This window comes from Alligator sinensis, unplaced genomic scaffold, assembly GCF_000455745.1.
Source record: "Alligator sinensis unplaced genomic scaffold, ASM45574v1 scaffold189_1, whole genome shotgun sequence".
NCBI lineage: Eukaryota > Metazoa > Chordata > Crocodylia > Alligatoridae > Alligator > Alligator sinensis.
Genome location: NW_005843009.1, coordinates 69,236 through 82,782, shown reverse-complemented (window position 1 = coordinate 82,782; position 13,547 = coordinate 69,236). Strand labels below are relative to the sequence as shown.

The 13,547-nt window shown below is 45.7% G+C and overlaps 1 protein-coding gene across 3 annotated transcripts in view; it reads right to left on the bottom strand.

Annotated features, from left to right (window-relative positions):
* Window positions 1–13,547, bottom strand: part of LMNB2 (lamin B2) — a 66,236-nt gene that overhangs the window by 24,319 nt on the left and 28,370 nt on the right. For 2 of the 3 annotated variants that reach the window (XM_025193060.1, XM_025193059.1), the window contains 2 exons: window positions 6,908–7,044; window positions 1,589–1,745 (listed from right to left, as the gene is read on the bottom strand). In XM_025193060.1, the coding sequence (XP_025048845.1) occupies window positions 1,589–1,745; window positions 6,908–7,044 (294 nt within the window). Of the gene's footprint in view, window positions 1–1,588; window positions 1,746–2,535; window positions 2,644–6,907; window positions 7,045–13,547 lie in introns of those variants that run through there. The other variant, XM_025193061.1, reaches the window with a different exon arrangement.

Genomic DNA, 13,547 nt, shown 5'->3' with positions numbered 1-13,547 from the left:
TATCAGGGCTCTCTGATAAACTAAAGCAGACAGAACTGGCTTGGACTGTAGCCCTTCCCAGTCTGCTCCCCTCCCTTCCCCTGCCCCTCTTTCCCACCCCCAACCCTCCTGGAAACAGAAATGAAGCACAAGGGACAGTGCCACATGTGCCTCTGTTTCTAGGAGCAGCATGGGGACTTTAGAAAACTGACTTTTGATCTGCTACTACTGTGCTCGCTTACCCCAAGTGAAAAGGGAAAGAAACAGCTTAGTAAGAAACATCATGTTTTGTCTTGCTTTATATTGTTTGCTTTCTTTGTTAGCACTGCCATAATAATCCAGCCTTCTCAAAGTCCATTTCTTGATAAAAAGTAAATCTGGCATAGTGGCCACTGTTTTTTTATCAAGTGGTTACCTCTAAACAAAAGGCATGTACCAATTTCTACAGTCCACAAATCTCTCACAACAATCTGAATATGATAAAGTCTTATCTTCCTCCAGAATGCATTAGTTGAATGAACATTTCTTTAAAAATATTTTCCATTAGTAGAATCTGGGTATATATGTTGTTGCATATACACTGGTACATATGTAGAAGGAAAGTCATGAACCAGTGCTAAAACATGCAGATATACTCAGGAAAATGTTAGGATGACCTGACTTACAAACAAATGTTTGTGGGTATCATAAACCTGTTAAGAAAAATAAGTAGTGTATATACATTGTTCACCTATGGAGTGAGAATACCACACATCATTTTAACTGACACTTAACCATTAGTGAACTATTACCTGAAAGATATCAGAAAATTTTTCTGAAGTTATTTAAATAAAAAACTTTGATCCAAAGAAAAACTTGTAGTGTAACAGAAATTACTTTGACTGTCTTAAAGCAATGGCTGAGACTCAACTGTTGCAGAAGTCATATAAACAGGCACTGTTAGTAAAAAAAAAGCTACAACTTTTACTCCCAACGTAAGGGTAAAAAATTTTTTAAAAAAAACACCACACACTTAGAGCCCATGAGCTGGATCTGATCTGCAGACATGGGGCCTTTGGCACCCCACAACAACTAGCAACAGCTGCAGGACCTCTCCTCATGACACTACGAGAAGCAGCAGCAGGTGGATCCTGCCACCTACCTGCCTCTGTCATGAACCAGGCCATTAGTCTGCAACCTGAAAAGGTTAAACACTGCTGCTCTAGGTAAAATACTCTACTCTGAAGAAACACATTACAACATGTGGTTACACACGTATTTGAAGGGATCCATGATTCACGGGAAAGACATGCTGCAAAAAATTAAAGAAATCCTTTTTTAACATGTAAAGTACCTCAGGCGATAGCTGAAGAGCAATTTTTGAAGCTGGGTGCTTGATTTGAGAATCACTGCCTTAAGGTGATCTGATTTCTCTTAATGACTTTTAGACAAAAACAGATTAGGATTAAGAGTATACTGAGCTCTGATTCAAGATGGCTTCTTATTCTTTATATCATCTCACTAACGTGAATATACAACTCAATACACTCACAGTAAAATAAAGCATCATACTGGATAAGGATTAGCTTGTGAAAAAAAAAATGTAGCTGTAAGACATTCATTTAATTACCTTAGAAAGCTGGGCCCGCAAGTCAGCAATTTCTGCTTCTAGATTACGCTTCTCATTTAGAGCAGTATTGAGTTCTGCTTCAGTCCTGTGAAACAGAGCTTCAAGATCCTTAACACGACCTTGGGCAACAGACAATTCCGCTTCTTTCTTTTTGTGGCTAAAAAAGAAAAAAAAAGCTTTATACATATATGCAGTACTGAGTGGTATGTAACAGATAATAATCACTGGAGACCATTTGAGATACAGATAACAAAACCTTTTGAAGTAAATATAGTATACTCAAAAAACCTTTTGATTGTAATCCGTATAGAGGCCAGCACAGCAAGAGGGTAGAAAGGTATTGTGAAATGAAATGAAATGAATCAGCTGTGCCATGATGCACTGCAGCACAACTGATCTACTTCACTGGGCAAAACACACGTTCCCACTTGGTTCCACCCCTGACAGACTGCAAAAAGTGGTAACGTGATCTCCCTGCTTTTCCCAGTAAGGCATGCTTGCTCTCCTATGTTCAGGGAGGCAGTTTTGGAGGAATGGGGTACCCCACTTCCCCACTTATGGGAAGGCACCCTGAGATTCCTGGGGGTGCCTCTCTATATTTAGGGAAAGTAGGCAGGTGTTTGGGGGGATTGAGCAGACCTGTAACATGAAACACCACAAGTATTGATCAAGCTGACCAAGAGATGCAGACATTTCCATCTGTATGCTATGCAGGCACCAGTATGCCAGTCTAAGTGGGAAGCTTTAGGGGCAGTGAGCCATGAATGAAAGCAGAGGCTGGGAACATGGCATAAACTAAACCAGCAATTCTTTAGGGTGCCATGATATGTTTTCAAGGGTGCCATGAGGTGCCACACAATATTAGCACTATTTGGTGTGCAAACATGATTCACAAGACAAACCCAGAGATTTCAAATAGCAATTAATAGTTTTAAAAACATTCTGACCTGTTGTGGTGTTTCCGAGTTATTGCAATAGAATAACTGTTCTAGTTTTCTGTAGTTAAAAATGAAGTAAAAACTAACACCGGACATTTTCTGAGGGATGCCTTAAATCTGAAAAGTTGAAAATAGCTGAACTAGACTGTAGGTACAACTTCTTCATGACAAGGCTTCTGTGCACAATGGAAAAAGGAGATATCCTAAACCTTGAACTCAAGGATGAGAAAAAAAAGAGAAGGAAAGTAACAGTCCTTATACAGAAGCAGATGACTAACCTTGGAACTCATCCAAAAAACCTGCTTTTTTTATTTTCTGGAGCACAATACTAAAGCATATCACCCTAAGTTGTGAGTCAACCACTATTTGTTCCTCTTTTCCCAAACAGCCTAAACGTTGGAATACCATATCCATTTAAAACAAGGGACCCTTAAACACTTGTCCACCAAAGCTAAAACTCTCCCTGCTGAGTAGAAAGAGCACAGTAGGTCTGGCTGGGTCATGCAGCCTGCAGAAGACAGGGACTTATCCCATGCAAATTTGTTAACACACACAGCCAGGGCAATGCCACATTCTTGTTTTAAAAACATTGCATAAAGGTGCTTTAAATAAGCTATATAGTCCTGCTTTGCTTTTAACAGTGTTCAATATACATTTTCAGACTACATTGGTTTTCTGGGTGGCTTGCCTATTAAAAGGTGTAAGAATAGAAAGCAGACAGTCTCTGGTAGGGTACTAGCTGCAGTTTCCTTCATATTTGATTTTTCATTGTTGAATTGCCTTAAGAAGCATGATTTACAAAGAACTATGTGGTGCAACAATTTTTTTCAAACAAGTGTCTGATTTTGAACATTAACTACTACTTGTATTTACCAAAGCTTGCACATAGTACTGTAAGAGGGAGTCTTGGGGTCCCATTGCTTTAAACAGAGAAAAGGCAGCAGCAGGCAGAGCCCAGAAAGATGAACTGGGGGGCTAGCCACAAGAAGGAAAGCAGCAAAGAAACAGTGCTGCCTAGGCAGGGAGCTGCCCATTCGATGGAAGGGACACACCTGCAGCAAGTTGGGAGAACTCTGCCTTCTGGGGAGTTGACTGCAAGGGAATAAGCAATTAAGGAAATAGGCCAGTAGGGCCAGAGCCTAGCTCCAACAGCAGGGAGGTTGCGAGAGCAGCAGTTTCAAGCTGTCTTGGCAACCAGCCTTCAGGCACTAACCAGAAACCCCTGCTCAGCTGGAGCGCCATCTGACGGGAAGGGGCAGGGCTTAGGCTGCATGTAAGCCTCGGGTCTGAGCCAAGTCAGGCAGGCTGGCCCAGCAAGCTGCAGAGTGAGAAACTCCTGGACATAGATGGAAGACAAGGGCTCTGCTGACTCCTAGAATCCCCCAAGGCAGCAGTTCTCAATCTGTGGTACACGAACCACCACTGCTATGCAGACAACCTGTCAGTGGCATGCGTTCACAGACGTATTATAATTACTTTATATGACAAAACTTTGTTGGTGGTACTAAAGGTTGTATCGCTTTAAATTAGTGGTGTGCAAATCTGTCAGAGTTTGGGAACACTGCCCTAAGGATACAACTGAAGGCTTGCTATCTGGGGGATATAACCCAGGGTAGGGCGGGGTATGGCTGCTTTGAGAATGGAGGGAAGAAAAACAACACATCACATGACCGCCACCAGGCACTAGGCAGACACTGAAGCACAAATCAGATGCCTTGATTTGGGGATTAGACTAGATCAGCATTTCTCAACCTGTGGGTCATGACCCAAAAGTGGGTCGCAAGAATATATGAAAGGGTCACAAACAAGCTTTAAAAATGGATCAAAAACTTTTTAAATGTTTTTTCCTTTAAAGGAGAAAAATGATGGGAAACTGGCTTTTCTCTTGCAAGATGTCAGAGTTCCAGCTTGCAAGGGACTGCTTGAGACCCACCCCGTCCCCCCCACACTGAAGGGCTGGGGCCTGGGGGCAGCAGGTCAGGAGTGAAAAGAACTAGGTTGATACGAGTTAATGTTTACAGATGGGTCCCTGTACAAAAAAGTTTGAGAACCACTGGTCTCTAGATGACCTCAAAAGGTTTCATCCAGCCCTATTTTCCCATGATTCCAAGTACGAACTGGATGGAAAACTACTGGTTTCCTGAGTCTGAAAACTAACTAAAATAACAGTTCTAAGTTAAATTCTCTTACCTATCTTAATGGATTTTAAACCCTAAAGCCCACAATTGTAAATATCAAGTCACAATGCTGAAAAAAACACAAGACAGACTGTTGTATTGTGAAGACCTATACTGTGCATGGCATCACATTTAGTCATTCCAAAAATTTTACACGCTCATGTTTCTTATTTACTACAGTGACCAGTACAATGAACTTTGCAAGAGTAAAGAACAGTGGCTAGAAACAGGAACAAGTGCTATAGTTCCATCAGAGTGAGCACATTATTTCTGAGGCCATTTTAACACTATTAGTATCAGGTGGTCCAGACACACAAATGTTTTCCAAACAGACCCAAAAAATATACATGGATTAAATCACTGACGGCCACATATAAACCAGACATAACAGGCTAAAAGCTATGAAGTTAACTGGAATTTAATTTAGTGTAATTAGAATTTAATTTTAATTGGAAATTAAATTAAATTACGTAAGAAAAGTTTTCAAAAGCATCTCTCAATGACTTGGACTGATCTCTTATGTAGTTACGCAGTTACTCGAAGTGTCCCCATTGGTATACAAATCCCAAGAAGTTTCAAATTGCAGAACTGCCGTTCTACCACAGTCTATTTCAGTTCTGGTGCTGCTTCATATTTTTAGTAATGAACTAGATGCCAGAAGAGAAAGCATGTGGACCAAATTTACATATTAAACAAAACAGAGAATTTACAAACACTCAGGAGATTAGATGTAGAACTCAAAAGGATCTTAATGGATTGGAAAAATGTGCATTAAACAATAGAGTGAAATTCAACACAGACTAACAAGATGCTACACCTAGAAAAAAAACCCAAATGCACAAATATAGAATGGAAAATGACTGGCAGGCAGCAAGGTTTTGCAGTGGAGTACTAGATCAACCTGGCTCAGGTCCAAGGTGGGCCAGTGTTTCTGACAACTACAGCTGCTTCTCCCTGTCACCTGTCTGTGCAGATGGCTGGAACAGAGGGGAGTGGCAGGGAAGGAGGTGGCTTCACTTGTGCTATGCAGTTGGGAGAAGCAGCAAGTCAAAAGCTCCACGGGCAAATCAAGTAGCTTCGCAGGCCAGATCCATCCCACAGGTACATATTTTGCAACTCCCTGTACTAGAAAATAGCAAGAATGATACAGGGGTTGTGGTGGCTCATAGACTCAAAGTGAACCAGCAATGTGATGCAGTCACCAAAAAATGCCAATGCAGTTTTGTACTGCATTAAACAGAAATCCTAGATACAAGACAAGGGATGTAAAACTACCATTCTACTCTATGCTAGTTAGGCCTCAGTTGGAGTACTACACGCACTTCTGGACTCTGCAATTTAACTAGGACATGGAGAAACTGGGGACGATCCAAATGTGGAAAAACAAAACTGATGAGAGGTTAGAAAGAAAGCTGTGAGGAAAACCTAGGCATGTTCAGTCTGGCATGAAATTAAGGGAGGGGTAGTTGTGTGCGAAGGGATATGATAGTAATTTTCAAGTACTTGAAAGACAGCCATAACGAAAGTGTGTGGGGAGGGGAGGGGGGAGAGGGGGTATAGAAGAGGAAGGACAGAAAGCAAAGGTCTCAAAATGCAGCAAAACAGATTTGGATGCCCCCCAAACCCTGGATATGGTAAATGGGTTCTAGACCATGTATACATTGTTCTATTTCAATTCAAAGGTGTGTATTTGTTTTTAATCTAGACGCTGACAGAGTCATGGATTTTAATGCCCAGAGAATTATGCAGGAAGCCAGACTATTATGTTTATCTGGTCTGGCTTCCTGCAAAAAGCAGTGAGTTTCACCAAGCGCTTCCAAATTAAACTAGACAAGGTGCTTTGGGTGAATCTGATATCTTTTATTACACCAACTTAAATAGTTGGAAAAATGTTTCTTAGCAAGCTTTTGGGTTTAAAAATCTTTCGTCAGGCTGCTTGCTAAGAAACATTTTTCCAACTATTTAAGTTGGTGTAATAAAAGATATCAGATTCACCCAAAGGACCTTGTCTGCCTATGTCCTTAGACCAACACGGCTACAACCTACACCCCTCCAAATTAAACCAGTCATTTGTGGTTGAATTTGGCCACCCTTAAAAGACATCTACCAATCCTTATTTTATTTGTCAGTATGATTGTTCCTTTGGTCATTACCCATTAGCATTCTCAAAATAAGAAAGTGATACTGAAGTCAAGTTTCCTTACTTCTTGTTGACCTCATCAAGTTCCGCTCTTAGCTTTCCTATTTCAATCTGTAGTTTAGCCCTTTCTCTGGCTGTCTCATCCAGAACTCTTCGGGCATCAGCCAGCTCAGACTCATAGAGGGTTTTGATTCCACTCACCTAAGATTAAAAAGAAATAGTTTATATGGTTATGGCAGTTAAAATTTCAAAAGGAATATAAAAATCATTAAGTTTGTATTCTTAAATAAGTTCAATTTCAATTCAGGATTTGCTCAATATGTATTTGAAGAAAATTGCACAGTGCTTGTCTGAATGAAATGGATCCTTTCAAAGCAACACGTAAACATCATACCCAATTTATACTAAAAATAAAATCAAAATTTTAAAAACACAAACTTGCAGCAGCCAAGTCGTGTATAGAATCTAACTGTAGGAGATCAGTGGTTGTCAACTGGGGGTATGCATACCCCCAGGGGTACTTGAAAAGGCCCTAGGGGGTATGCATGGGTGGAGGGGACAGAGCACCACCACCTCCCAGAAGCAGGGCCGGGGTGGGGCGAGGGCAGCGGCGCCCCTCTGCAGGCAACACAGGCACCGCCCGGCCAGTTGGACGTGGGGGGGGAGGAAGGGGAGGAGTTTCCAGGTGGCAGCAGCCGCCATTCACCACCCCATACTGCTGCCGTTCAGTGCACAGCCATGCACTGCCAACCCCCAACCCCACTGCGTCCTGCCGCCAGGGGTACACTTATTTAAAAAGGTTGAAAAATCCCTGTAGCAGATGATTAATTCCTAGAATCACACTTTAACTAGTCCCACTTACTTAAACAGTTACTGCTTGTAAACTAGTTGAGAGTGGATTTAGGTTAGATATTAGGAAGAAACCTTTCATAGTAAGGGTGGCCAGGATCTGGAACGGGCTTCCAAGAGAGGTGGTGCTATCACCTAGCTTGGAGGTCTTCAAGAGGAGGCTGGATAGTCACCTGGCTGGGGTCATCTGACCTCGGTCCTCTTTCCTGCCAGGGGCAGGGGGTCGGACACGATGATCCACTGTGGTCCCTTCCAACTCTACAATCTATGAATCTATGCTTTAAAGTTGCTTCTATGATAAGTAACATCACCTAGATATAAGCAACAAGGATTCTGGCTTGGGAATTAAGATTTAAGTACTGAAAATCAGTTCCACATTTTTAAAACTTAGAACTCAGTTTGTAGTTCATCAAAAATTATTGTTAATTATTTCTAACATGCTTTTCAGAATTTCCAACATAATACAGTACAGTCGTGCCATACGCGCATTTGACTTGCGTGAATTCAACTTTACACGGGGTGGGAGGGGGGGCGGGGCTTCAGTTTGCAGTGGCAGCAGGAGGTTTTGGCAGTGTGGTGGTGGCCAGGCGGCACACAGCCATCCACCCACCACCCCGCGCTGCGCCGATGCCACCTGCCGCACAGCTCCAAGCACGGCTCTGCCCTGGCAGCGGGAGGTTTTGGAGGCAGAGGCAGTCTCCACTATGCGCAATTTTTGCCTTTACGCACTGACCTTGGAACCTAACCCCTGCGTAAGATGCAATATGTCTGTACTTCTGCTATTCCTACAGGAACAATGCATTCCTCACTGCAACCAAGTTCAGAAAGATGTCAACCATCCTCATGTGGCCTCCACCCTCTTAGGGGATTTTTAGACATGCAAGTGCCACAGTGCTGACGCTTGCAGTTGTATAAGCAGCGAAATGCACATCAGCATTTGGGGGCACGTTTTTCACAAGAAAACCAGTCTCCAATCTCTCAGTTCTAACCTTCAAAGGGAATTTACAAAACACCTTTCACAGATGAGCCTATGAACTTCACTTCATCAACATCCTGAAAACAAAAAAAATCATGGACTAAATATAGACACTGGATTTATGATACATTATAACCTGCCCAACATCTGACTCCCCAGGTACCTCCACACACCAACTGCAGATGCTTCCTCAGCCTGACGAAGGGTATTTATACCGGAAAGCTTGCAAAGAAGAATTTTTCCAATTATCTGAGTTGGTCTAATAAAAGATAGCAGATTTACAGAAAGAACTTTTTCTCCCCTTATCTTGTAGATGTAATGTATAGTGGCATAACCTTACATCTTCTTACTGCATATTCATTCTGCCTTTTTTCTTTAATGAATGCCCAACATTTCAGGCCCCAGGCACAAGTTTCCTTTACAACAGGGGTGTCAACCATACTGCTCAGAGGCTGGATCCAGCCCACAGAACTTCTGACCAATCTCCAGGTCTATCCTGCAGTGTTTGTTCCCAAGCTGCCACAGTTTATGTCAGCACAGACCAATACCCAGGGAATCGATGCTGCCCATACCCCAAACCTCCCCCTTTATCAGCTGAAGTCCATGTTTTTGGTCACTGTTGGTGACTAAAATCCACAGCAATTGGCAACCAGGAAAAGCAGGATGGCAAGCAGCAGGGATGTTAACTGCCTGGGTGCTAGCCTGTGTCAACACAGCACCTACCCACAATCCAGATCTGGAGGTGGGTCAGCCAGCCTGCAACAAACCCTATGGGCCAGGCTATGGGACACTGCCTGGCTGCTGGCACAAAGAACCTTAACTTAGTATGGAAACAACAAAATTTAGCACATTTTCTGCAAAAACGTGTTGTGCTACTGTCACAGATCATGCTGCTTTTGAGGGGAAGCTCTACCTTTAGACTTCCCAAAAAGAAGGCTTATCCAGTCCCCCTCCTTCAGGACCTCTTGAAGCCAGCTCTGGAGTAGCTTCTTGAGGGGCAAGTTCAAGACCCTGGCTCTTCTCTGTCCCCGACTTTCCCAAGGATACATAACAACTAGGGTTGTGCAAAGCTTCAGTAACCAATTCGATTCGGAGGAGATTTGGTGGCCAAATCTCCAAATGTGAATCAAATCGGGAGACCCATTAAAAGGTCCAAATTGAATTAGAAGCCTCCGAATCAATTTGGAAGGCTTGCAACAAACAGAAACTGAGAATAGGGAGGGGGATGGGGTGATCTTCCATACAGGCAGTCCTCGACTTACGACAGTTCGAGTTACGACAAACGACGCTGGACACAGCTGCCTTCAGCTGGTAAATCTGTAGTGGTGAGCGGAGGAAGAGGGAAGGGGTGGGCAGATTAATGCCCCCACAGCAGGAGATGAATTGGGGCTGGGGTTGAGACAAGCTGCCCAGCCGGGACAAGGGGGCACAGGACTCAGGGAGGGGGGCTCCCGCCACTGCACACCACTGGTCCAGGAGCTGCTCTTCTGGTAGCTCCTTTAGCAGCTCTTGCTCCCGGTCCAGGAGGGCATCGGAGTGTACAGGCACTTCCAGATCTGTGCGGGGCGGGCTGGTCCAAGCTGTGCTCCAGAAGACTAGGGGCATAGACAGGGCTGTGCTCCAGGAGGCTAGCCCCAGCCACAGCCTGGAGCACAGCCCTGGCTTCACCCGCCCCACAGAGTGCAGCCCAGCAGCAGGCAGCTGGGGCTACGCTCCCAGAGAGCAGCCTGGCCCAGCCTGCCTCTCACAGATCCAGGGATGCATGCCCACTCCCATGCAAGAGCCGCCAGAGAAGCCACCAGAAGAGCAGCTCCCAGACCAGTGGTGCAGTGGCAGGATCCCCCCTCTCCAAGTCCCGTGCTTCTCCGCCCTGGCTGGGCAGCTTGTCCCAGCCCCAGTCCCAACCCCTCCCTTCCTGTGGGCGCACTGATCTGCCCCCCGCCCCACGCCCTTTCCTTCTGTCCTCCACCCACAACAGACTTACCAGCAGGAGGCAGCTATGTCCAGTGCCATTGAGCACTGACTGTATAGTCTATGGCCGAATCTCCTAATCCAAATCAGCCAAATCGAATCAGGACAGTGATTCGAATCACCGAATCGAATCACTGTCCCTCCAAATTGGCTAAATCTGAAGCAAATGCTCACTGCTTCACCCAGGCCTAACAACAACCCTACCTCAAAACCCTACCTCCTTTTTGGTCAGTTCCAGGGAAGAGGTGTCAGAGTGCCTACATCCCAAACAGGAAAGCAGACTGCACAGCTGCAAACAGTCTTTACTGTGCCACTCCAGTTCCCTGTTCTTCCTCAAAGTGGCACTTCTCTTGCTCTCTACTCTGTCCTCCATAGGACTACTCTTTGCACACACACCCGCCCCCCGAACTATCCTTTTCTTCTACTGCCCTCTCAGAGCCTCCCTCTTTCTCCTCTGACACAAATCAGTCAGCCTCGCAACTAGGGGTGTAGTACAAGAGAGATTTTGGGGGCTGATACCGATAGCTGAATTTCCAATACGCAGCTCTTCAGCTTGAAGAGCTGCATCCAACTGGCAAGTCTGGTGTGGTGGAAGGAGTATGGGGGTACAGATCAAGGCCCCTTTGGTGAGGGAGGCAACGGGGCTGGGGCTGACCAGCCAGAACAGGGAGGGCCACAGGACAGAGCCACAAAAGGCTCATCCAGGGGATGGAGAGGCATGTGCCCCCTGGATCTGTGTGGTGTGGGGTGGGCTGCAGCTGCAGGCATGGCTTGTCCGGTGCTCATCTGGTGGCTACCGCCACTTGTCTGGGAGGGCCCCAGCCTACCCCACACCTCTACTTGCAACAAAACTATTCAACGGTTAGTGTCAACCTAGTGCAGTAGAACACATCAAGCCTTCCCAAGTGCAAGTCAGCAGGCCCAGATGATCTTCATCCAAGGGTGCTGAAGGAATTGGCTGATGTCATAGCAGAACCACTGACAAAACGGTTTGAGCACTCATGGCACTTGGGGCAGGACCTAGGGGACTGGAAAAGGGCCAATGTGTTCCCTATTTTCAAAAGGGGAACAACAAGGATCCAGGTAACTACAGACCACTTAGTCTCATCTCTATCCTTGGAAAAACCTTTGAAAAAATGATTAAAGAATACATTTGTGTGAGTCCAGCAGGAAAAGTGATGCTGAAGGGCAATCAGCATGGATTATTAGCAGGTAGATCCTGCCTGGCAAACCTTGTTTTCTTTTACGACCAGGTCACAAAATGCTCAGATGCAGGGGTTGAGGTGGATGTCATATACTTGGATTTTAAAAAAGCCTTTGATATGGTGTCACATCCTATACTCATAAAAAAAAATGAGCGGCTGTGACTTGGATGATTACATAGTCAGGTGGGTAGCAAATTGGCTAATGAGATGTACCCAGAGAGTGGTGGTGGACGGGTCGGTATCAACCTGGAAGGATGTGGGCAGTGTCCCCCAGGGCTCGGTCCTCGGGCCAGTGCTGTTCAACATCTTCATCAGTGATTTGGACAAGGGCGTAGTGAGCACGCTGTCCAAATTTGCATATGACACCAAATTATGGGGCAAAGACGACACACTGGAGGTTAGGGAGCAGATTTGGACAAGCTGGAAAAGTGGACAGAACAAAACAGGATGCACTTTAACAAGGATAAGTGCAGAGCACAGCACCTAAAGAGAAGGAATCACCAACACACTTAGAGATTGAGGGATGACTTTCTAAGCAGCACAGTACCAGAAAGGGATCTCAGAGTCATAGCTGACTAAAAGATGAACACAAGTCGACAATGGGACGAAATAATCAACAGAGCTAACCACACACTATCATGCATTAATAGGTAGGCCTATGCGAATGGGGAAGCATTAGATTTGGATTCGGCCAATTCTGAGGACAGCGATTCGATTCAGTGATTCAAATCACTCTCCCCATTTGATATGGCCAAATCAGAATCGAAGATTCGGCGCCAATTCAAAGACCAGATCGGCCAGGGAGAGGCAGGCAAAACTGGGCAACTGCAGGTTCTCCCACAGCTCCTCCAGTTGTGTCCGCCTCTCCCCGGGCGGCGGGAGCTGCTGGAGAAGCCCCCATGGCAGCCCTGCCCGGCCCCATCCCCCGGCACTTTAAAAAAAGCCCCGCACTCAGCAGCTGCAGCAGCAGAGATCAGGGCCCGAGGACTCATGGCAGAGCCCCCCCATGCAGCGTGGGGCAGCGGAGATTGCGTCCCCCACCTAGCACCTGCATGGCAACTGCCCCACGGTGCAGGCACAGCACGGCTCAGCAGGGTGCTGCACACTGTCTGGGAACTGGGGCCGAGCAGTGCCAGACTCTGGCTGACAGGGCAGGGCAGCCATGGGGAGTTCTCCCGCGATTCACCCATCCAGAGAGAGGCAGGCACAGCCAGAGGAGCTGCAGGAGAACCTGCAGCTGCCCGGCTGTGCCCCTCTCTCCCTGGTTGATCCAAATCTCTGAATCTTTTCCAAATCAATTTGGAGGCTTCAGATTCAATTTGGACCTTTTAACAGGTCTCCCCATTTGATTCAGATTTGGCCGCCAAATAGAGCTGAATCTCCTCTGAATTGAATCGGTGACCAAAGCTTCACGCAGCCCCATTAATAGATGTATCGTGAAGAGGTCTAGGGAGGTGATGCTTCCCCTCTATACGGCACTGGTAAGGCTGCAGCTGGAGTACTGCATTCAGTTTTGGGTGCTGCACTTCAAGAGGGATGTGGATAACCTCGGGAGGATCCAGAGGAGGACCACTCGTATGATTAGGGGCCTGCAGGATAGGTCCTATGAGGAGAGGTTGTGGGATTCTCCGTAAGAGAAGACCGAGGGGGGATTTGGTGGCCGTCTACAAATTTGTTGGGGGGGGGGGGGGGGGGGGGGGACA